This window comes from Leptonychotes weddellii, chromosome 5, assembly GCF_054177405.1.
Source record: "Leptonychotes weddellii isolate Sample4059 chromosome 5, ASM5417740v2, whole genome shotgun sequence".
Classification (NCBI taxonomy): domain Eukaryota; kingdom Metazoa; phylum Chordata; class Mammalia; order Carnivora; family Phocidae; genus Leptonychotes; species Leptonychotes weddellii.
In genome coordinates, this window is record NC_138373.1 from 64,154,855 (window position 1) to 64,180,563 (window position 25,709).

A 25,709-nucleotide genomic window follows, 5' to 3' on the forward strand; every position below is an offset into this window, starting at 1 on the left:
AACAGAAGTGCTTGGGAACACTAGAGAAGGACTGTGGGCATTAGCTATACTGTAGGTTTTATAGAAGAAATGGAGAACATTGGTTCATACAGAGTTGGTTGGGGACGAGCAAGTTGGTTAGGTAAGCTTTTATATTCTAGTAAAGTTGCCCAAGAAGTTTGATTCTTTTTTTTTTTTTTTTAAGATTTTATTTATTTATTTGTCAGAGAGAGAACAGGCAGGGGGAGAGGGAGAGACAGGCTCCCTGCTGAGCAAGGAGCTGGATGCAGGACTTGATCCCAGGACCTTGGGATCATGACCTGAGCCAAACGCAGACACTTAACCAACTGAGCCATCCAGGCCGCCCCTAATCAGTGTATTTTAAATACCTGTTATAGAGAGCTCTATATTAAAGGATACTTGATAGCAATGAAATTAATTGAATCTGTATGCCAGAGGGTGAATAGAGCAACACACAGATGAAGAGTAAGGTGAATGCCAGATGTAATTTTGGTAATTAAACCTAATATATGATAGAAAATTTTTACCAGTATGATAAATGGCTTTTCTCCAGATACAGCACAGAAATTCACATATAGGCAAAATAATTTGGAACTCATTTTTCTCTCTTAGTATAAGCTCTTATTTGCCTATAATAAACTAATCTAAGATATGCCTTTCCACTCTAAAAGAGAAAGTTTCCTTAGCAGATAGGTCCTTAAAAAAATATATTTTTTAGAAAATTGGTAGTATCCAGGACATTATATCAGTATCCCTTGTGATTTTAGGCATAAGGAGATCAGCTTAAAAATAATAACCTCAGACTGTATTATGAAATATAATGAATTCAAGGGGTATGTTTTAGGCTAAATAGAATATATATCATAATTAGCTTAGTATGAGAACATATTAGGACATTTGAGCTCTTAACTGTTCAGGTGTTTTGTGTATGTGGGAGTGTATGTGTATGAGTGAGTCAATCCTGTCTACCAAAGAGTAGCATGTTCTAGGACATTGAAACCAGATTTGGATGTGATCAATAGTATAAAAAGCAGCTGAGTTTTTCAAAATATGCGGAGCTTAAACTTTAGTAAAATGGGATCTCCTGCTTTACAAATCCACACAAGGTAATTTTGAACCTGGAAAATTAATGTAATGGAAAGGATTGGTATACCTTAAAATTTGAATGCTTTTACAACAAACTTTATTAAGCCTCTACCAAGTACCTCAAACTATAATGCTCAGAACTTTGGCTATTTATTAAGGCAAGGGGTCTATTGGAGGATTTTGAATAAGGAAATAAATAGCATGTTTGGATTTTGCATTTTGAATAGAGTGTTGTGGTCTAGTGGAGTAGATTAAGAGAAGTTGAGAGAGAGGTTTGAGTGAAGTGAAGGGAGAGACGAATTGCTTTATAGGGAGGCAGTTATTGCTTTAATCTTGTCAAATAATCAGTTTCAGAACTAAAGCAGTGTCAGAGATGATGGAGAGAATGGAGCAGAGTCAAGAGACAGGAGATAAAATTATTGAGGCTGAGTTAGGCAGTGGTTGGTCCTTGCTTATATTCCAAGCACAGTTGGACATTTTGTGTTTATTATTACATTTTCTCCTCACAAAAAGATCTCCATTTGACAGAGAAGAATGCTTGGAAGATTTTATTATTGTTGAGATCATATAGCTAATAAACGATAGAACTCAGGGCAGGGAACACCCAGATCAGCTTCCAATGCCAGTGCTTTTTACTTTTTTTTTTTTTTTAAAGATTTTATTTATTTATTTGACAGAGAGAGACACAGCGAGAGAGGGAACACAAGCAAGGTGAGTGGGAGAGGGAGAAGCAGGCTTCCCGCCGAGCAGGGAGCCTGATGCAGGGCTCGATCCCAGGACCCTCGGATCATGACCTGAGCCGAAGGCAGACGCTTAATGACTGAGCCACGCAGGCACCCCAATGCCAGTGCTTTTTATACCACACACTATTGCTACCACCAAATCACATTGCCTCCTCAGGAATTGAGGACATGGGAAGTGGGGAATGAAGGGAGAGGAAAACTCCCAGATGGGGTGGCTGAGTCAGTGTTGATGTTACTCACTGAGATAAGAGTACAGCAAGAGGAGAGATGCAGAGTGAGGACGTTGAGGTTAGATTTGAACATTTGGGGCTTGGAGATCTGTGAGCAAACCATTAAGAGATATCTAATAGGCAGATGCATAGGGCTGGAGCTCAGGAGAGAGAAGTCTAGACTGCAGATGAGATCTGAGACTGATCAAGTAAGGACGAAGTAGCCTAGGGAGCCTGTGGGGGGGGGGGCAGATTTTTGTGACGGGAAACCTGGGAATACCTTTAAAGAGTAGGCAAAGTAGACTGAGGACAAAGGACCTGGATAATTTGGAAGAAAAGCATGAACACGGTGTTTCAAAGAGTTCAAGCAGCAGAAAATTTGGGGAGTAGGAAATGCTGTAGGGATATAAGGAAGATAGGGACTAGAAAGCTTTCTTTTAGATTTGGCAAGCAGGCAATCAATCCGTGATGACTTCTTAGAGAGTAGCTGGGATGAAATCATTCTTTGGTAAGCCTGAGTCAGAATCAGTTTTGTCTGATGGTCATTATTCTGGTATGAGACTAGTCATTTTCCCTTTGACATCTTGTGGCTGTGGTGGCTGGAAGCTGGTACTTTCTTCAATGCTGATTGCCTCTGGGAAGAGCAAGTGTGTAGCTGTTCCTGGACTTCAGTGCATACCTTTTGCTACTTTATGAATTTTGGACCATAAGAATGTATTACTCAAAAATTAAAGAAAATGGTATTTCCAAGAGAAATATAGAAATTAGAGTTAATTCTCTTTTTATGTGGTGCCAAGATCATTACTATTCAAATAATATTATCAATGTTCTTTGTTTAAATGTCTGTCTCTCTCATTAAATTGCAATCTCCTGGAGAGTGGGGACATTTTATTATCTGTCTCTTCCGTGCTGGTCCCTGCCTCTAGGCTATGCAATTTTTATGGAAGATTAGATATCCCAATGTAAAACACCAGTGGAATATAACAGAATAAGGTTTAATCCAAAGGAATGGCACCATCCTTGCTTTTTGTTTGTGTTGTAGGTAGCCTGGTTCAAATGTCCTACCATCTCCTGTTGTCCCTATGCTGGGAGATGGGGGACAGAGGGACGGTAGCTATAACCATTGTCCTAGTGCCTACTGGCTCAGTTTTGTTTTTTGTTTTTTGTTTTTGTTTGTTTTTTGAGGTTTTTATTTATTTGACAGCACAAGTAGGCAGAGTGGCAGGCAGAGGGAGAGGGAGAAACAGGCTTTCCGCGGAGCAGGGAGCCCGACGTGGGGCTGGATCCCAGGACCCTGGGATCATGACCTGAGCCGAAGGCAGATGCTTAACTGACTGAGCCACCCAGGCGCCCCACCTACTGGCTCAGTTTTAAAATGATGAGGATGGTATGACACCATTTTAGAGGGTCCACTTAGGAGGGAACTCTGAAAGCAGGATGTCTGTGACTAAGCAGCACCATTGCTGGCAAAGATGCCTAGAAGACCCTTAGGGCTGTGCACATTTATCCTTTCCACCTCAACAGTGAATTAAGCGCTCCCAGTTCCTTTGTCTTTTTTCTTTGCCAATTTTACTTCATTCAGCTTGTCAAATATATATTTTTAAAAGATATTAGTAAAAAAATGGGGTTTAATTGCTTGAGTGTCAAAAACAGCTTTTTAAGTGGACTATAGATTATTGGAGGAGATTTTAAAGGAACTGTTAATATTTTGTTTGAAGTTAAAATTCTTTGACAAAAGCCAGTTTTGAATTTAAGGTAGATAAAAAATGGTTGACAAATTTGTTGCAGTGGAATGAAATTTAAGAAAATGATAAAAGAAAATGATAAATTCACTCAGTTTATTAAGTGATTATTATTTTAAAATAGAGCTGATACCATTAGCTATATGTAGTGTATATTCAGTGATTCAGACAGCGCTGCTTTCTCTTCAGTAGGAAGTAACCTGATAAATAGCACATGATTTACGTTTTTTGAGTTTTTTCTCCTAAAAGATAAGAAAATTGTAAAGAAGTAAGATTGGAAATAAAATACAGAGTTTTAACTTTCTAGTCTGTTTTCTCAGTTTTATAGAAATTCGGGTATTCTGGGGGGTATTCTGGTGTAGTTTGGAGAGATTTTATTAATTAATTAATTTATTTATTTTTGAGAGTTTTTTTTTTTAATAAAATTTGTGATCTCCCAATTCAACTGTAATTTTTCCTGCAGGATAAATAAAGAAGAAAACGGAGAAGGAACAAAGCATTGATTATAAATGTCTTAATAATGAGCAAATGTGGCAGGAAAAAATATATTAAGACAAATCTAAGGTAGGTGGATATATGTTTTTCTGTTCTTTTGAAAGTTCTGCTTAGAGAGTTAAAAGTTAAACTAATGGGTAAGTGAATGATACATATGTAGAGAGAGAGAGAGACATGTATCCATAAATGTATATGTATGTATGTATGTGTATATATGGCAGTAAGAAAATATGATAAAATGTACCCAGCGTGGTCAGCTATTCAACTAAAGTGTTCACCTTCTACCCTGTACCCTGTGAGGCAGTGGAGGGGAGAAGTGGACATGTACATTCAGCTCGTGTTGCATGCTGGCCTTTTCATTTAGAAAGGAGACCATACGGGGCACCTGGGTGGCTCAGTCGTTAAGCGTCTGCCTTCAGCTCAGGTCATGATCCCAGGGTCCTGGGATCAAGCCCCACGTCGGGCTCCCTTCTCGACAGGAGGCCTGCCTCTCCCTCTCCCACTCCCCCTGCTTGTGTTCCCTCTCTCGCTGTGTCTCTCTCTGTCAGTTAAATAAATAAAAATCTTTAAAAAAAAAAAGGAGACCATACATAAGGATGTGGACAGTTTTAGTTTTCGTCCCTCCTTGCCTTTAAGTTATGCTTGTTCCTAATGTAAAACAAAACAATGTCCTTATCAATTTTTTACAAAAATCCAGATAGAATTTTTCAAGTTTTCTTTTGGCTACTTTCAGAGACATTCTGGTTTATTAGTTGGATCTAGCTTTAAAAAGAAAATAAATTGGGACGCCTGGGTGGCTCAGTCGTTAAGCGTCTGCCTTCGGTTCAGGTCATGGTCCCGGGGTCCTGGGATCAAGCCCCGCATCGGGCTCCCTGCTCAGCGGGAAGCCTGCTTCTCTCTCCCACTCCCCCTGCTTGTGTTCCCTCTCTCGCTGTGTCTCTCTCTGTCAAATAAATAAAATCCTTTAAAAAAAATAAAAAATAAAAAAAGAAAAAAAAGAAAAAGAAAATAAATTTTCTCTGACTTTTTTTGTAAAACTATTTATAAATGAAGAATAGAAACAACTAATAATTTTTCCTTTCACAGCTGGGTTCTATTTTTAAAATTTTACAAGGGCAAATATAGTTGCTTTGCAGTGTGGTTTGTCTTTGCAAATGGGATACAACTAAGATTTTAGAAGTTTGTTAGTTAATTGAACACTTTAATTATAATTAGGAAACTGCCTTTGTCTTATTTTTCATTTAGATAGATTTGGCCTGTATTTCCCTTTATCTTTGTTTTCTCTCGTCTTTTAAGAACACTTTCCTAGGTACCAACGATAGCATTGCTTTAAAATGTTTTTCTGTTTTCTTCTCATTTTTTCTTTCTACTTATTTATCTTACATGTTCTTGACACATAGGGATGCCTAAATAACTTTGGTCATTAGTTGCCTCAATATTTCTATAATTGTAAATATAATTTTATGAATATATTCCTTTGTATTTATCTCTTGAAGATATATAATGGGTTGTCTACCTATTTTGTTGTACTCTACAAACCGTACTGTACTGTTGTATTTCAGTGTTTTGAGGAGTTATTGCAGTATGACATAGATGTTCTATTAAAGTTCTAGAAAATAACAGAGTAAGCAAACACAGTTCTACCCCTCTAAAAGTAGTTCAACCTAGAAGTCTTTGAAAATTGTGCTAATGGATGGATCCTATTATTTTAAAACATGGCTATCTTAACATTTTATTAAACTGTATCCTAATATATTTAGAACATATTGGGATAACATTTATTCTTCTATCAAAGAAGAAAATGGTTTGCTAAATAATATAAAGAAGATTTCAGAAGAAATATTTAACCTTCATAAGAAAAGAAAATTGCTACTACTATTAATAATTTATAAGTTTAAATATGCCCATTTTAGCGATTTTTATGTTTTTTTAGAATTGTGGAACCAAATATTTGCCAGTATTTTGCTTGCTGTTAGTTTATAGTGCTTAATGGACTTTTTGTTTTTGTTTTAGTTTTTTTATTGCTTCATCTTATATGTCTTTATTTTTAAATATTTTATAACATGATTACTAATTGGTCTTTCTAATAAGGGTTATTGTTTAAGATTAAACTATTGCTCAATTAATTTATAGATTATTAACTTTAGTACAACTGTGTTTAACATTTGATAGAGAAAGTGAGATTTTGGGGCACCTGGGTGGCTCAGTCGTTAAGCGTCTGCCTTCGGCTCAGGTCATGATCCCAGGGTCCTGGGATCGAGCCCCGCATCGGGCTCCATGCTCGGCGGGAAGCCTGCTTCTCCCTCTCCCACTCTCCCTGCTTGTGTTCCCTCTCTCGCTGTCTCTCTCTGTCTGTTAAAAAATAAATAAAATCTTTAAAAAAAAAATGAGATTTTGGGGAACATATTCTTGGATACATCTCTTCAATTTTAACTATAAGATACATGGTGAACAATGAAGGATTGTAATGGATTTTTCTCTTATTCTTCATAAATGAATTTTGTCTGGACTAACTGAGGCTGATTTTCAGGTGTTAGTGTGGTATGTATATCATTTACACTGAGTTCTGGGTCGTAAATCTCCCACTGAAATACTGTTTGAAAATGCCTAATATAGTGCTTGACCCATGTTGAACATTTAATTCTTAGTTGAATCTTCTTCCCTGAGTCCTGCCCTAGGGCTGGTTTTTAGTGGGTTTAAGAGGTTTGTACTAGAGAGCAGTTGGGTATTGATCAGTAGAATAAACAGGCTTGAAAATGATAGGGTATATATTTTAAATAGATAGCACTGGCTTAGTCTTCTGTAGATGATTTTTACCTTCAAATACATTGATTTTATTTTACTTATTATTTTTTAAAAATACTCTTTTTTTTTTTTAAAGTAATCTCTGCATCCAATGTGGGGTTCGCACTCACGAGCCTGAGATCAAGAGTCACGTGCTTCACCGACTGAGCCAGCCAGACACCCTTCAAATAAATTGATTTTAGTATCAAACTTGTACTGAATGACATGTACTGGTCACTATACTAGGCACTCTAGAAGAATACAAATGGTATAAAATTAGAGTCCCTATATACTAGTGTGAAAGACAAAGCATATCTGGATGAAGATTGTAACAATAGTTGCAGCATACTCAAAAGCACATCTTTATTATAAAATGCTGTCTAAACTGGAATACTCAGGACACTGGCTGTGGAAGGAACCCTAGAGTTCATAAGACCTCTTGTTCACTGTCTGTCATGCTATCTATTATGTTCCCTGTAGAAAGTCACTTAATCTCTCTAAACCTTATTTTTTATCATTTTAGTGACATCTGACAGTTGTGTAGTCTTCCCAAATAGTTGATCAGTTGGTTTATTTAACAATTATGGTAGGTTCTGTACTAGGCACTGGCAATACATTGAAATATAAGATGTAATCCCTGTCCCTGAGTTGCTTACACTAGTGTTAGTATTTTGTGAATAAATGTATTATATGCTGGACAAGTGTTATAATGGAAGTATTGCATAAAATGCTTTGGGAACTCAGAACAGAATAACTAATTCTGTCCAAGGCTATTGGAGTAGGCTTTTGAAAATGGTGTCCTTCAGCCAGGCCTTGAAAAACTTGTAGGGAATTTGCCTGTTAGACAAAGAAGGGGTGAAGAGCAGTTCAGGAAGAGAGAAGAACAGATATAAAAGATTAGAACTGAGGGAATAGGATGTGTATTTGAAAGAAATGGCTTATGAGGAGGCCAGAATGCAGAATGTGGGAAGAAAGGAGTGACTGGAAATGAGGCCATAAAAGTAAAATAGGGTCACATTGTGAAAGAGATTGAATGGCAGTTTGGTTTGGTAATTGAGAATATGGACTTTGGAAAAAGATCTTAGTTCAGAACCTGGCTATGCCACTCTGATCAGATCAGATTGTTGGTAAGATTAAGTTCTTAACCTCCTTATGGAGGTTACCTCATTATCTCTAAAAGAAGAACTAAATATCCTGATCTTATAAAGTTGTTAAGGATTAAAGCCAGTAGGCGTTTACCACATGATAAGCACCAACAAATGGTTGTTGTGGTTATGATTATTGTAAGAAGTTTGAATTTTATCCTACTGTCAACAGAGGGCTACTGAAGAGTTTTAAGCTAAAATGTATGCTTGAGAAAGAACAGTTAGCATGGATTGGAATAGGGAGATTGAGCAGTGGTGAAGAAGGGACTAACTTGTTCTTTAGTAATTAGAGTCATCACACTTGGTAATGATGCTGTAGGGAATGAAAGGGAGAGGGTGTTAGAGATGACACCCAGGTTGTCACTTGATGGATGGTGGAGCCCCGTTTCCTGAGGTAAGAAACTCAGAGCAGGAACACATTTGTGGACAAAGAAGGAGGAGATTAGTCTGGACCCACTGAGTTTGAGGTACCTGTAGGGCTCCTATTTGGAGATGTTAGATAGGCATTTGAATATATGATTTTGGAATTCAAGGGAGACCTGTGGGCTGGAGATCTAGATTTGAGAGTGATAAGCCTGAAGCTGGTATTTGAAACTAGAGAAATGGATGACAGTACACAAAGGGAGATTTGAGAGTGAGGTGAAAAGGCTAAACAGAGCCCTGAAGACATGCAATGTGAACGTTGACATTGAGTAACAGAAGGAATTAGCAAAGGAGCTTGTGGAGGAGTTGTCGAAGAATGGGATGCGAGCATAAAATGCAATATGATGACGTCAAGAAGGAAGATGCCAACAGTTTTGAATACTGCTGAGGGATCAAGCCAGATAGGACTTAAAATGAACATTAGATTTAGTGACAGATTGGTTATCTTTACTAGAGAAATTTAGTGAAGCAGAAACCAGTTTTTAGGATTGTCTAGGAATAGGTGGGAGATAAAGAAATGGATATAGTGTTGGTAATTCTTTAATGTAGTTTAGCAGTGAGAGGAAGAAGAGAGGTTCAAGACAATAGCTAGAAAAGGACTTTTCAGTGGATTTGTGTGTGTGTGTGACTGTGAGATTGAAGAGACTTGAACCTATTTAAATCTTGATAAGAGGAGACCATTGGGGGGGAGGGTAATTGATAATATAGTTCCCTTGAAGAGGGATCCAGAGCACAGATAAAAGAATTTAAGAGAGGCAAGATAAAATGGTGGGTGTAGACATAAGTGGGTTTGTTGATTTGGTGGCAGGAAATTGAAGGAGTTCTCATCTGAACAGGAGGCAAGTCCTTACATTGAGTGTAGGGTAGTAGGTGGGCTTGGAGATTTGAGAAAAGGGAGAAAAATTTGAAAGAGTTGTAGAGAATGGAAGAGTAAGTTCACTAGGGAAACAGTAAGACTGCTGCCTATTTGAGGTTAAAAGCCATGAATTCAATAGCCTTAATAATACTGTTTTATAATTTTATTCAGTATTGTTCATCAGCCTTGGTGACAGCATAGAGGAGCTAGAATTGGTTTTATCTGAGATTGGTATTTACTACGCAGATACAACAGAAAGACAAGGGACAAGAGAATTTAGAGTATTGGGAAACCATAATTAAAATGAGAAACCATGGATTCTAAGCTGAATAGGATGGGATATGAAGAAAATGGGAGGCTGATGGAAAGAGAAAGTGGTCTGGAGATGTTAGTGTGGTGGAAAAGCAGGTGTGATATGAGTAATCGAGGGTGGATGTAAGTTGGGAGGATAGGATATTGTAGTCAGAGTGGGATGTCAGGATTAATTATTTCAGAGGTGGAGCAGTTTGGGACATGGACTATGTCCAGTGTATGACCAGCTAAGTAGATGGCAGTGGAGTAGAGAAAGTCTTGGACTGAGGCATCAGGGTGAGGCAGGGGTCCTTCCTTTGAATGTTGAACATAATCGAATAGTGGAGAGGAAAGCTTTTTTTTTTTTTTTTTAAGATTTATTTATTTGAGAGAGAGAGCACGTGTGTATGAGCAGCGGTGCCGGGGGGCGGGGGGGAGAGAATCTCAAGCAGACTCCCCACTGAGGGTGGAGCCCAATGCAGAGCTCATTCTCACAACCCTGAGATCATGACCTGAGCCTAAATCAAGAGTCAGACACTTGACTGACTGAGCCCCCCAGACACTCCGGAGAGGAAAGCTTTTAAGTCAAGTGTCAAAGTCTTCAGTTTACATCCTGGATGTGAATAGAAAATGATTATCGTGTGGATGAATATAGGATGGTATACCCGATAACTTTGGGCCTTAACAGAACAGGGGTTTCTACAAAGGCACAGAGGAGGAACAGCTAAGAAATGGTAGTGGGAATCAAGAGGATACCAGGTCAACATTCTGATTCTGATTAGGTATGCGAAGACAAGCTGCTTTCCATCAGCCTCCCATTTTCTTCATATCCCATCCTATTCAGCTTAGAATCCATGGTTTCTCATTTTAATTATGGTTTCCCAATACTCTAAATTCTCTTGTCCCTTGTCTTTCTGTTGAGGGGCTGGGGTGGGGGCTGGAGTTCCAGATAGCACATTGCAAGGGCTTGGAAGGAGAATAGGAGTAGGAGTAAGCAACTGAATTACGGGGGAAAGGAAGCACTAGTTATGAGAGGGAGAATGAAGTATGGGAGGAGCTTACATCTTTGACAGTGACCGGGGAGGTAGGAATGTGAGGTGTTAATGGATGTGATTCTGGCATGGGTGAAGGGGCATCATGGCTTAGTTTAGTTTAGTCATGACTTATAGGGAGGCCAAGTGTGGTGTGTAGTCTTTAGAATGGACGGCAGCAATCATGAGGGGTAGCAACTCGGCAGCTTGGTCCAGTGTTGGGATAGGAGGTTATAGTAGAAGATGCCACATGTGGCAGGAAGGATGAATGGGGTGGCTGCTGACCTTCCATTTCTGCCTTTCTTTACTAGGAGGCTCCAGGTCTCATGGCATCCTGATTTGGCTGATACTTAGCTCTGTGGGTTTTTGTCGCTAATCTGGTACCAACTCGTATATGGACACATGCTTGTAGCTTGTTGCTTTGGTGCTTGAGTGGGTAGTGATGCTCTTGAATAAAAGAAATAGAAGGGAAGGGGCAGGCATCTGAAAACTAGATTGAGATGCTTCAAAGGAGGGGAGTGTACACAAATACAGTCTTGGGAGTCATCTGCATATAGGATTGAAGAAGCTGTAGTATATAGATTGAAGAAAGGAAAGAGCAAAAGGTTGGACTGTGGGAAGTACCCAGGAGAAAATGGGAGCAGTTAAGGTGATTACCTGACATAATGCCTGACAAAACACTTTCATGTGTGAAACATTTTGAAATGTTAATAACTTATGAAATCTTTTATTATATATATATATAATATACATAATCTATTATACCTCAAAAAATGAGTCCTAGTTTAGGGTGACCTTTTTAAGCATTAGAGCTTTTTTTTTTGATGAAAGTCTTTCTGGATTCTATTATGTGTATCCCTCTTTTCTTAAAGTATACTGAGTATAATTAACCTTGAGTTGATGATTCAGGATAGTTATTATAAATACCACTATTGAATTTTAACTCATATTTTTCAATTTCTTGAATGTAAAGAACTTGGCGACTTTACCCTGTTTGGATCCAAATTACCGCACACTTGGGATTCTTGATCTGCTTGTTATATTCTATGTTGTTCTCCCTCCATCGCTGCCATTGTCAGCTGTTACTTCTTATATCTAATATATTTGGAAACCAGATAAATGAGAATTGTATTTGAAATAAAAATGAATGGGTTTAAAGTAGGGACTAGGAGAGGTTCTCTTTGCTTTAGAAGTTTTAGTATATAGGCTTTAGGCCATTTGTTTTGCGTATTAACAGGTAACTTTGGCTTATTATTCAGTTGTTGACTGAATTCTACATGGATATCAAATAGTTGAAATGTTATACAGTATAGATTGACAAAATACACACTGAAGGACCTAGAGTAGAGGAGGCATCTGAGTGAGGTGGACTTTTTTTTTTCCCTCTCTACAGCTTTATTTATTTTTTAAAGATTTATTTATTTATTTTAGAGTGAGAGAGAGAGGGAGAGCACGAGCAGGGGGAGGGACAGAAGGAGAGGGAAAGCAGACTTCCCTCTCAGCGGGGAGCCCCACGCAGGGCTCGATCTCAAGACCCTGAGATCATGACCAGAGCTAAAACCAAGAGTCGATGCCCAACCAACTGAGCCACCCAGGTGCCCTCTCTCTAGAGCTTTAAAAGCTATTCTTTCTCTGATTCCATCCGACCTTTCTAGCCCTACTTCTACCAGTGCTGATTTGCCTCCTCCTCACTGAACCTAAATAGGCTCCCCTGGCACCTAGATTCTCTACTACAATCTGCTATTCTGTTTTCCAACCATACTCTGTACTTCCCTGCTCTCATAGTTCTCTTTTCCTCTTCTACCTGGTAAAATTCTTCTCATTGTTCAGTATATGTTTATATGGCCCCATCCTCAGGCAGATGTAATCATTACTTCCTATGTTTCCCAAAGTATTTTATGCATAACATTCTTTACACAATTTAAGAAGTTACTTTACATGTGTTCCTTATGGGTCTACCTGATAGAATTTACCAATAAGCTAAGTTTTTCCTAAATTTTAATATACATCAGAATCTCTTGGATATAAAAAAAAATTAGATGCCCCAGAAAGTTTGATTCAGTAGATTTGGGGTTGAGCCGGGAATCTGCTCCCCGCCTCCCCCAACAAGTACATTAGTTACTTCTGATAGAAGTTGTCCAAGGACCAATTAATGAATGAATTCCTTCAGGGCAAGGGCTGCAATTTACCCACTTTTGTATTTTGGGGGCCTGTCATGTAGATGGTGCTAAATAAATAAATGTTTCTAAAATGAATAGTTTAGTGGGGAAGGCCTTCTAGCATAGTGTTTTGAGTTGAGACTCAAGTTCTTGGCAGAGCTCTTAAGAGAACTTTAAAAAGTGTAGGAAATAGCATAAGACAACATATCTCAAGTTGTTTTCAGAACACTACTTTAGGACATGCCTTGTGGAAAAAGAGTTTTTGGTGGTCAGATACTTTGGGAAAATGCTGTCTATTGGATCTGCACCCTCCACCTTCTGAAGGCCCACTAGCATATTCAGGCTTCTGAGAAGTTCTGCAGCAAAGAAAACCTTTAACCCCGGATATTTAGAACTTTTTCACTAAGTGTTTCCCCCGCCCTCTTTTTTAGATAATACCTTTTCATAACCTGCAGAACTAAATGTTCTGAGGTATTCTGTTTGGGAACTGTTCACATAAGCAAACATAGAGCCAGAAGAATTGGCAGTTTATGCAGGGTGATCTATACTTGCCTAGGCTGTTCTGAAAAATAAGAGAGATAAAGGAACTGGGGAATAGTAAGGGAAAGACATTTTTTCATAGTAGACTATATTTTTATCATTTATAATTGCTCTAAGTTGTCATGTTATAAGTTTTGAAATGATTTTCAATAGAAGTAACTTAAGTGCAGTATAAATGGGTGTGAGAATGGAAGGCTTGGATTCAGATAATGACTATTGAAATGCAAAAGAAGGTAGTAAAGTACAAGACCTGGATGAAAGCTTTGTAGGATCTGGTAACTAAATCTGAAAAAGGATTTGGATATTTTAACTCAAAGTTCTAAGTGGCTTGCGTACTTTTTGGCTATATAATTAGACTACTAAAGTGAGAAAAACACATTGTATCATTGAGAGTTGAAAATAACAGTGGGGAGAATAGTTCCTGTAAGTTTTTAATATTTGATTTTGTTTAATTTATTTTGTTTGTAGTTTGTATTTCTTCTAGTAGGATAAAATTCATTGTAATATGGTTTATCTTATATATAGAAATAGAAATCATTAACTTAAATTGATATCATAGACAAAATTATGTCAAAATTTTTCCAGAAAAATTAGATTCTCTTCTTTAACGAAATGGGAAGCTGTAGGACGTGGTCAGCTCTGCATGATTCAATTTGAGAGGCTTGTTTATCAGAAACTGGTTAGTGCCGGCAAAGCTAGACACATCTTTATATTATAATGCATTTAATTTAGACTATGGGGAAATTCTTTGATACTATATATTATGAAACAGGTATCGAAGGCCTTGAGAGTCATAGAATATTTATATTTCATGTAAAATAGAAAGCCTACTTTTTTCACTCATTTATACTGGAGGGCTTAAAATAATTATTAAGGAGATGTTATTATAAGATTAACATTTTTTTTAATTTTAATTTTAACTTTTTAATTTTTTTAAAGATTATTTATTTATTTGACAGAGCGAGAGACAGCGAGAGAGGGAACACAAGCAGGGGGAGTGGGAGAGGGAGAAGCAGGCTTCCTGCTGAGCAGAGAACCTGATGCAGGGCTCGATCGCAGGACCCTAAGATCATGACCCGAGCCGAAGGCAGTCACTTAACCCACTGAGCCACCCAGGCACCCCAAGATTAACATTTTTTTTAAATAAGTGAATTCCCGTAAGACATTTTGCAGTGCTTCCTGCAATGGTAATGTTCATATCTGGTGAGCAGAGTTCGTTCGGAGAGTTAGGACTCTGCTACTGAACCTATTTCTTGAAAAATAAGGTAGTACAATTGATGACAGAAGTGAATATCAGAAAGCTAAGTAAAAGCAGAGAAATCTTTCAGATAGGGCCTTAATACTTCTTCCTTTTTATTGTCTTTTCAGACAAATGACCATGGAAACAATTGAATCTCAGCAGGATGGAAGTGTAACAGATTCTGTGGCAGAGAGCGAATCTGCTCATACGCAGACCCAGACTGGTCAAAATTCAGTCCCTACTTTAGCTCAGGTAAATTTAATGTAGGCAGTAGGCAGGCACTGATGAAAGTGAAACTATATGGAAATAAGTATGTGCAGATTCTGTTTTCTTGAAGTTGATTTTAAGTTTCCCCTGTTGCCTGGTTATCAGCCATTCTTACTGATTTGATTTCAAAGAGAAGATACGTATTTTAGTTACTTTGCCTTGTAAGGGACACTTTGCAATGTTCCCTCCACCACCACCGCTATGCAAAAGGAAAAACAAAAACCTGCCTGCAATATGTAATCCTCAAATTACTGTTTTAGAAGGTTGGTAATTCCAAGTTGGTATAGTCTTAGATTCTTAGCTGGAAATACTATAGAAATCTTACATTTGCCTAGTATACATTTGGTTTGATCTTTACTGTCTTTTTAGTTAGGTCTTTGAATTGGTTTCATATAGAGACCACCAGTATGAGTTAGTGCCTGATTTTTAGCTCCTAAAATTTATTTCTGAGATATCTATAAAAGTACGTAGTAAAAAACAAACACATTCGTTTATTTAGCTCATCACATATTTTTTGAGTACCTACTGGCTCTCGGCACTACTTAGATACATGGAGAAATGTAGTTTTGGGCCTTAAATATCTCATGGTTTAGTAGGAAGACAGGTAATTGAATGATAGCTCCAATAATATAAGAAGTGCTATAAAATGTTAGGTACAAAATGACTAAGGCTTACAGAGGAGAGAGCAGCCAGGTGACTAGGAGTACTTTATGGAGGATTTTGCTTTTGAGCTAGATATAAAGGGTGAATAGGAGTTTGCCACGTGGACAAGGATAGGGAAGCATATTCTAGGCCAGGGAAGAGTGTGTGCAGAAGCACAAAGCCAGAGTGTTGGGGAACAGTGGATAGAGGGGCTAACTGGAGCCTAGCGTCTGGGCTGGGAAGTTGAGCTGGTAAACATAAGCAGAGGTTGTATACATTTGAGAGTTTAGAGTATTCTGGATTCTAAATATTCTTGAAGCACAATGTTCCCTGTGTTTAGAACACTAATATGTGTGTGGACTGTGTGGAGGTTGGATTGGAAGTCAACCAGCCGGTAGGGGAGACACCTTTTGTGTGGAGTCATGGTAGTGTGGGATACAGTGCAGTGGTGAGATTTTCATAGTATCTTGAAGGGAGGATAGAGAGGACACCCAAGATGGCTGACTGGAGGTCCAGGGGGAATACCAGGTACTTCCTGGGTTGTCTCAGGCCAGACAGGTTCCTGTGAGGTCTCTTCTTTCCCAAGATTGGGCCCCAAGCACCCAGCCTGCTTTTCTTTCATCCTTCAAGCTCCTAACACCTACTCGCTCCCTGGGGGTTTTCTCACAAGTATTCTGTGGAGCTGCATCTCCCTGGCAACACCCTTCTTTGTTACCCTGGAATACAGGCATGCAGACCTTTTGCTATTTAAGGGGGGGGGCGGGCAGCCTTTTTCTTATTAAAAAAAATGTACGTTCATTGTAGAAAATTAACAAAATATATATTATTATAAAGAAGAAAATAAAAACTATCCATAATCTTAACATCCAGAGATTTAATCATTGTTAACATTTTGGTGTATATCTTTAACCTTAGGGTCTTTATGAAAAGAATACAATACACATACATTTTTTCATAAATTTGTGATCTTCGAGAGTTTTTATCACTATGATTCCTGATCTTTAATTCAGCCCTTCTTTTCCAAAGTGGTAGTTGAAAGCAAATCTTCCTTTTGCCTTCCCTTCCCTTCCCTTTAGGTCCCTTCTAACTGACTCCCTTCCCTTTAGGCCCTGGCTAACTGACCCTCACATAGCCTTCCCTCCCTCTTCTGGGCCTGCACAGTCAAAACAGTACATCTCCATTGTCTAAAAATGATAATTTGCAGTCCTGAGGACCTTCAGCCTGGGTGACACCCAGCTCTGTGAACATCAGTCAGAAGTTACTGAAGAGTTCAAGTAATATGAAATCTGAAAAATAACCTTGGATTTATGAGAGTTTGGAATTGAGTAGGAGTCCAGTGAATAGAAACTAGGTTTTCATAGATTAGAGAAGAAATAAGAGGGAGAGGAGTTAGAAATGGAAGTATAGATTATTCAAGAAATTTTTCTGTGAAACAATAGAGAAAGATGAGTCTGTGAGACAAAGGGGTGAGGACAGGAGTGTGGCAAAGTAGAGTGTTTTGAGGAAAATGGAAGGAGAGAGAGAGACACGAGAAAGCTGAATCAGATGTAGGAAAAAACCTGTGGTTTGTATTTATAATGCTTGCTTTAAAAATCTCAACTAATCAAATGTTGGTATTTATTAAATCTGGATAGCAAGTTCATGGACTTGCTATGGTATTTTTTTTCTACATATCTTAAAGATCTGATCAAAGAATAAACTATGGTTTTTATCTTTCACATATTAGGAATGTTGGGAGATTAAGAAGTACTCTGTGTGCTGATTCATTGATTACTTTGGTTAACTAAGAGTTATCCTCTATGCCATGCATGGATCATGATTTTTGAAGAATTAGGACAAATTCTTAGCAGTCAGAATTTTCTAAACATAATTAGATTCTAAACAATTAGGTTCTTGTGATGCTGAAGCTGTTCATTTGTGAGTATTCATTATGATGTGTTATTATATGATAGAAGCATTAGGAAATCAGATTGAAATCTTTATTAAAACTATAATGTATGCTAAAAGTGACTGACTTTTCTGAATAATTCCTGAGGTCCTTGTATACTTGCCACTTGTTTCATTTTTTTCAAAGAGGACTGTTTGGTATAGGTAGGAATTTATAACACTTAATTTCCTTTTTACATGGTCAAATTATCATTAACTAGTGTGGGAACAAAGGGTGTGACCAAAAGATCCAGTCAGTTTGATCCTTTGCATCTGGTCATTTGATAGTAATAGTTTTGAGTACCGTGGCCTTTCCAAAGCTTCTGCCCATCGGGGTTACCAAAATATAATCACATTCAGGAAGATCTGACAACTCGAGCCTGCTCTTGTCCCTCAGGCCTCTGTGTGCACCAAAGGAGGCTAGAGTTTTAAGTTTCTAGTTTGCCTGTTTTACAACTTCCCAGATGTAAATGAAATCTTTCCCTTCTACCTGTAGTCAAAAGTAAATAAAGTCACAGTGGTGATAATGTCAAAGAGCTGAAAGCAGGAGTTGCCATAAACAGATTCTGGGGATGGCAAATAATTGAGGTTAAATTGTGACTTGGCTTTCTTCTTGCCTGAGATATTTTTTATGTTGATTTATTTTTAATTGAAGCTGCTTTCTTGTTTGTTAAGTGTATGTGTTGCTATGTAAGACTAGTTTCCATCCCCCTCCGCCCCTGGAAAAACTCTTGGTAATAAGTTGGAGAGTTTATTTTAAATAACCAAGCCAGGAGGAAACCCTGTCCAAAAGCCAAAATGGTGAAAAGCAAAATTACTATATATACATTACTGTATATACAAGTAGTTTTAAAATAGCCACATATCTTCTGCACTTGATCTTAGCCAAAAGGCCAAGAAGCAATAGCCACATATCTTCTGGAGATAATATCTTTAAATGGGTAATGGGAAGTTAAACTTTCTTTTAAAATGTAGGATTTTAAACATATACAAGGTAGAATAATGCTGCTATGTATATAAATTTGTATATACATAAACTTGATAATTACTAAGATTTTTGTAGCCTCATCTATCTTCTTTTTTTTTCTTTTTGTTGAAGTATTTTAAGCAGCTCTGCAGATCTCAGACATCATGTCATTTTACTCCTACTTACTTCTGGGTATGCAACTTGTAAAAGATTATGGACATTTTTTTATGTAACCAAATGTCACTGTCATACCTAATAAAATCAAGCATAATTCCTTGCAATGATACGTACTTCTTATTCACATTTCCCCATTTATCTCACAAATGTGTAATCTACTTTGAAAGCAAGAGTGAGGACACGCTGAACTTTTCTTGTTGCAAGTCTCTTGGGGATTGTTAATGTCACCATGAAGATCTGGATAGGAGAGGTAATCCACATGGAGCCACTGGAAAGGATGTGCTTTAAAATAAGCTTCCCAGAGATTCATTCCTTGTAGCTGCTGATGAAGCCTATGGGCCTGAGTTTGACACCTCAACTCTAAAAGTTAAATATCTCTTTTTTGTAAATGACCAGTTCTCTAGGTGTCAGCAAAGATGAAAGGAGCAGAATCACAGGAGTCCTAGAGCTTGAAGGAAGCTCTGGAGATCATCAGGGTCAGCACTGCCTCAAGAGAATTTGTTCTAATATAAAATTTAACCTTCCCATGGACCTGTTTATTTTTGGAAACAAAGAGACTGTAGGGAGCAGAAAAAAACCACTTGGGAATGTTGTTCAAGGATTATACTCTGCTAATCTCCTTTCTTATCCTGTCTGTTCTAAATGCAAACAATATGTAAAGGAGCACTTCAGAATAAAGCCGGCCTGGCATGCAGTGAGGGATTGAAGTAGGAATGATTTAACAAAGGATACATTTTAATATATGAGCTGTATGTATGTTTTCTGTTTCAATATGGTGGGAAATTAGAATGACATTTCTCATTGCTTTGGCTGGCTGTGCCAAAAATCCATCTTCTTGGTCCTAAGTAGGACCAGGAAGGATGTGGATGGCTATCAGAAAACAAAACAAATGAAACATTTGCTATTGATAATGTGTCAGCAACATATTTGTATATTAAAGATGGTCTGCATTGTGTTAGGTTGATTTGGTATATTTACTGTCAGCTAAGTAGATCTAATTTAAGTTTAGTGTTCAATTGAATCTTGTTTTTCAACTTCAACATACTAATTCCCTTATGTGAGTGACTCTTACTGAAGGAGAAGAATGTACCTCTTAAGATTTTGAGGTAAAAATTTTCATTTGAGTATTGACTTTCTATTGCTCCTTATTTTTATGTATTCCTTCCTCTGGCTCTTTTTCATTGCTTTAATTTAATTTTTTTATATAATGTTTTACTTCACTTAGAATTCTCTCTAAAAATGAACAAAAGTTGGAAGAAAAAGTAAAACTGAATTTTTTTCAGTAAATGCTATATCTGTGTTGTATGATGTTCTTTAGTCAACTAATTCAAGAAAATATACTGTTTTAAAATGTAACTCATTCTTGGGGCGCCTGGGTGGCTCAGTCTTAAGCGTCTGCCTTTGGCTCAGGTCATGGTCCCAGGGTCCTGGGATCGAGCCCCGCATCAGGCTCCCCGCTCCGTGGGGAGCCAATGCTTCTCCCTCTCCCACTCCCCCTGCTTGTGTTCCCTCTCTCACTGTGTCTCTCTCTGTCAAATAAATAAAATCTTTAAAAAAAATAAATAAATAAAATGTAACTCATTCTTGGGGCGCCTGGGTGGCTCAGTTGTTAAGTGTCTGCCTTTGGCTCAGGTCATGATCCCAGGGTCCTGGGACCGAGCCCCACATCAGGGGAAGCCTGCTTCTCCCTCTCGCACTCCCCCTGCTTGTGTTCCCTCTCTCACTGTGTCTCTGTCAAATAAATTAATAAAATCTTTAAAAAAAAGTAAATAAAATAAAATGTAACTCATTCTTGAAGGTAATTCAGGGTTTGAGGGAGGTAAATTAAAAGTAACTTGTGGGGGCACCTGCGTGGCTCAGTCCTTAAGCGTCTGCCTTCAGCTCAGGTCATGATCCCAGGGTCCTGGGATCGAGCCCTGCATCGGGCTCCCTGCTCAGTGGGAAGCCTGCTTCTCCCTCTCCCGCTCCCCCTGCTTGTGTTCCTCTCTCGCTGTGTCTCTCTCTGTCAAATAAATAAATAAAATCTAAAAAAAAAGTAATTTGTGAACTGCTAATAGTGGGGACCATTTTGTTCAATTTGAACAAGAATTTATTATATATCTGTACTCATATTTTGTAATTTTGTCTATAGTAGCCAGCACATTGTTCTTTAAAGGTTAGTTTTTGGCTTTAGAATGCACTCTGTTTTCATCTTCGTGATAATACTTTGAATAAAATTTGATATTTCAAAGATAATTTAAGCAGATATAAAGCAATCAGTCAAATTTTAGAAAAAGATTTTGCTTTTATACTTATAATCAGAAAAAATGCTTACAAATTAGTTTTAGTGTTGGAGAGACTGTTAAAGATCTTCTGTCATTTATAATGATTTTCTATGAGGTTTGGATACCCTTTGTTTGATGTTCCAAGTTCTCCAAAGAGAGAGGTGATTTGTCACTAGCAATAATGGGAAAATAAGGGAGTATAAACAGTTATTCTTTTTACCCCTTTTCTCTATGATTTTTTTTTTGTAGTAAAAGAGTAGACTAGGGAAAGGTTTATAGGGGAGCTGTTATTTAAGGGGTATAGAGTTTCAGATTTGCAAGATGAAAATGTTCTGAATAATCTGTTTTTACGACAGTGTGAATATACTTACTACTGAACTATAAACTTAAAGATGGTTAAGATGGTAAATTTTATTCTACATTTTATTAACTACAATAATAAAAAACAGGACAACAAAAGGAGTAGAGTAGGCATTGAAATTTGAAGAAAAAGAATGTTATTTTTTGTAGTTTCTTCTTTGACTAATATTCAGCGGTTATTTACTTTGCCTGATTTTAATTTTTAAAGTTACTACAAGCTTTGTAAACCCCAAGCTTTTAAAAGAATTACATTTGTTAAAGGAATTACAAAACAGAGGCTTTTGGAAATTTTCACTTTATTGATTAATTATGATGACATCTTTTTTTTTTTTTTTAAAGATTTTATTTATTTATTTGACAGAGAGAGATAGCGAGAGCAGGAACACAAGCAGGGGGAGTGGGAGAGGGAGAAGCAGGCCTCCCGCCGAGCAGAGAGCCCGATGTGGGGACTCGATCCCAGGACCCTGGGATCATGACCTGAGCCGAAGGCAGACGCTTAACGACTGAGCCACTCAGGCGCCCAATTATGATGACATCTTAATAGTGTTCTTCAGAAATGTGAGTTTTCTGAACAGAGAGAAATCTCTAGTTGTTCTCCAGAAAGGCATGGGGGAGAAAAGCCTGCTTATGGTAGTGAATGTATTAAGTAGACACACTATCAGATAAAGATGATGCAAGCAGAAATAGTTCAGGAAAATTTACCTTTAAATTTACCTATACAGCAGTAGACTTCTATTTTGGCAGATAATACCTTTTTAAAAAATAATGGTTATATATTTGATATCAGATATGTTAATATACTATGATAGGTATTCTAATGTAAGTCGGTCTCCTTAGGTCCTTAGAGCTTTCTAGTTTTCCCTTTTTTAAGGGCTCATTTACTGCTTTGTACTTGGTATAAGGAAAGAGTCTTAATGTATACATACATATACAAGGTTTGAATTAAATATAGTTTGTTTACTTAAAAGTAGTGGTACAAAATATTTTTCGTACTATATTTTAACACTAAAGACACAAAATTATTTTTTTTTAAAGATTTATTTATTTTAGAGAGAGAGAGCATGGGGGGGAGAGGGAGAGAGAGAACCCCAAGCAGACTCCCCGCTGAGCACGGAGCCTGATGTGGGGCCCTATCCCACGACCCTGAGAGCACAACCAGAGCCAAAATCAAGAGTCAGCCACCCAACCGACTGAGCCATCCAGATCCCCTCAAAATTATTTTCCTAATGTTTATATATAGTTTTAAATTAATACTTAATAGACTGAATTCTTTGATTTTCATAGATTAAGATGAAGGAGATAGGGCGCCTGGGTGGCTCAGTTGGTTAAACGACTGCCTTCGGCTCAGGTCATGATCCTGGAGTCCTGGGATCGAGTCCCGCATAGGGCTCCCTGCTCGGCGAGGAGCCTGCTTCTCCCTCTAACCCTCCCCCCTCTCATGTACTCTCTCTCTCTCTCATTCTCGCTCTCTCAAATAAATAAATAAATCTTTTTAAAAAAAAAAAGATGGAGATAACATGTGTGAAGTGCAAGTACAATGCTTGGCACATGGTCAAAGTGCAATAATTGTTTGCTTTTATCATTCTACTAACCTGCCTCAAATGGTTAGAATGGTAGCAGTTAGGCCAGTGGTTGCAATCAGGCTTTAAGATGAAGTGGCTTATGCTGGTTTAAAAATAAATGGTAGACGTTGGGGAGGGTATGTGCTATAGTGAGTGCTGTGAGTTGTGTAAGACTGTTGAATCACAGACCTGTACCTCTGAAACAAATAATACATCATATATTAAAAAAAAAAAAAGAAGCAGGAAGGGAAAAATGAAGGGGGGGGAATTCGGAGGGGGAGATGAACCATGAGAGACTATGGACTCTGAGAAACTGAGAGTTCTAGAGGGGAGGGGGGTGGGGGCATGGGTTAGCCTGGTGATGGGTATTAAAGAGGGCAGGTACTGCATGGAGCACTGGGTGTTATACGCAAACAATGAATTATGGAACACTACATCAAAAACTAATGATGTAATGTATGGTGATTAACATAACATAATAAAATAAAATAATAAAAAAAATGTTGTATTAGGAATTCATTTGAAAGTAATATAAATCTACTTAGTATGCTTAAATAGACTGCCAGAGGGTTTAGAAAAGGAAAGATATGGGCGCCTGGGTGGCTCAGTCGGTTAAGCATCTGCCTTTGGCTCAGGTCGTGATCCCAGGGTCCTGGGATAGAGTCCCACATCGCGCTCCCTGCTATGCGGAGAGCCTGCTTCTCCCTCTGCCTACCTCTCTCTCTGTCTTTCATGTATAAATAAAAAAATAAAATCTTTAAAAAAAATAATTCGTAGTTGTTTTATAAGCAATATTCTCATATGATACCATGAACTTATTTGAAATGGTATATTTTATGCTCCTAAATTTTTGTACTCTGCATTTCTTTTAAAGGGATTTTAAAACATTGCAAGAATTTCTTTATGCCATTTTGGCTCCGGAAATCTAAAATACAATTTATTACTAGATTTTAGATTTCATGATAAGACCAAGTTTCATTATAATGCTTTTTTAGGAGCTAAATTACTTAGACTTGCCTGTGTATGAACTCTGACCTTTGGACTGAAACTGAAAAAACTTAAGGATGCAGTTTAGTCTAGCCATGTTTTGTCACTGATTCAGATTTTGACTTATTTTTATGTAAATCCTTGATTCTTCTTTCCCCACCTGAATTTTGAGGAAGACTTTAAAAAGTATTTTAACCTTTCCAAATCAAAGGATTAATACATGTAAATTGTTTAAACTCCAAATTCTTGACTAAATTACTTAAATGCGACAATAATAAAAATAACAAAAGTGAATATTGAATACTCATTATGTGCCAGGCACTTTGACTCTGTCCTCACAACAACTCTAGAAGGGTACTGCTTTCATTATCCTCAGCAGTTCTGGAAAATAACGTATAGAGAGACTGAATGAATAACTTGTCATAGGTCACACAGCTAGTAAGAGGCAAGGCCAAAATTAGAACCCAGGCGGTCTAGCTTTACATTTAATTAAGCACTCTACTCTTTATTACTTGTAATACATAGGGTACTCAGTGTTGAACTGGACCATATATGGGGCATTAACTTGGAAATTCCATAATAATTGAATATAATAATAGATGTTATATATTGTTACTGTAGAGAATTGTATATGTACATATGTATATATATTGTGTACACACATGTATGTATATAGATACATACATAAACTACTATGCAGTACCTATTATATATGTTCTGTATACTCTTACTCCTTCATTATTCAGTGACAGATTAAGATAGTTCCATATTTAGATTTCAACTCAGCTTCTGATCTGGGTATGTGAAAAGCATAGAAAATTTAAATTTTATCCATTTTGCAGTATTAGTAGTTGTTTCTATATAAATTCTGGCATCAGTAACCATTCTATATGTGTTGAACCATCACTCTGGGGCCAAGAGTATGGGAGCACCCAGAGCTTTAGAATAATATTTTATCAGATGTTGAAGGAATCAGTCCCATTGTTTTGGTAAAATCAATTTATTGAGTGTTTTCCTGGCAAGAAGCTAGTTAATTATTATATTCATCAAATATGGGGCCATAGTTAATACTATTTTGTGTGTGTGGTAAAAAATACATTAAAATCTGCAGTCTTAACAAGTTTAAGTGTACAGTTCAGTGGTGTTAATAATACATTGTTGTGAAACAGATCTCCAGGACATTTTCATCTTGCAAATCTAAAGCTCTATATCCATTAAACAAAAACTTTCTTACTACCCCTGCGTTCAGCCCTGGTAACTACCATTCTACCTTCTGTTACTGTGAACTTAACTACTTTTAGATACTTCATATAAGTGGATGCATCAGTATTTGTCTTTTTGTGACTAGCTTATTTCACCTAGCATGTTGTCCTCAAGGTTTTATCTACATCATAATCCGTAGTAGGATTTTTTTCCTTTGTAAGGCTGAATAATATTCCTTTGAATGTATATACCACATTTTATTTATTATTACTATTTTTTAAGAAGTTTATTTATTTTTTAAGTAATTTCTACACCCAGTGTGAGCCTCAAATCCACGACCCCAAGGTGAGGAATTGCACATTCTTCCACATGAGCCAGCCAGGTGCCCCTATTATTATAATTCTTAAGGTTTTTTTGGTGTTTTTGTTTTTGCCAGTTCAGTACTTTTAAGGACTTACACAAAGTTATTGGTAGGAGAAATAACATAATTCAAGTGAATTGAAGTTTGCTTTCATAGACATTCTTATATAGAGTTTTTTGCTCGGAAATAAAGATTAACATGAAGCTTGGCTAATAAGTGGTTTTGGGCATTCATTTTGTGGTTTCTGGC

General features: G+C 37.4%; 1 protein-coding gene and 1 pseudogene across 16 annotated transcripts in view; one reads left to right on the forward strand and one right to left on the reverse strand.

The window, feature by feature from the left end:
* Positions 1 to 25,709, forward strand: part of CREM (cAMP responsive element modulator) — a 68,352-nt gene that overhangs the window by 5,431 nt on the left and 37,212 nt on the right. For all 16 annotated transcript variants that reach the window (XM_081820877.1, XM_081820880.1, XM_081820873.1 and 13 more), the window contains 2 exons: positions 4,244 to 4,344; positions 14,873 to 14,996. In XM_081820877.1, the coding sequence (XP_081677003.1) occupies positions 4,301 to 4,344; positions 14,873 to 14,996 (168 nt within the window). In that variant the 5' untranslated portion in view covers positions 4,244 to 4,300. The remainder of the gene's footprint in view (positions 1 to 4,243; positions 4,345 to 14,872; positions 14,997 to 25,709) is intronic.
* Positions 18,326 to 18,484, reverse strand: LOC115941922 (U2 spliceosomal RNA; annotated as a pseudogene).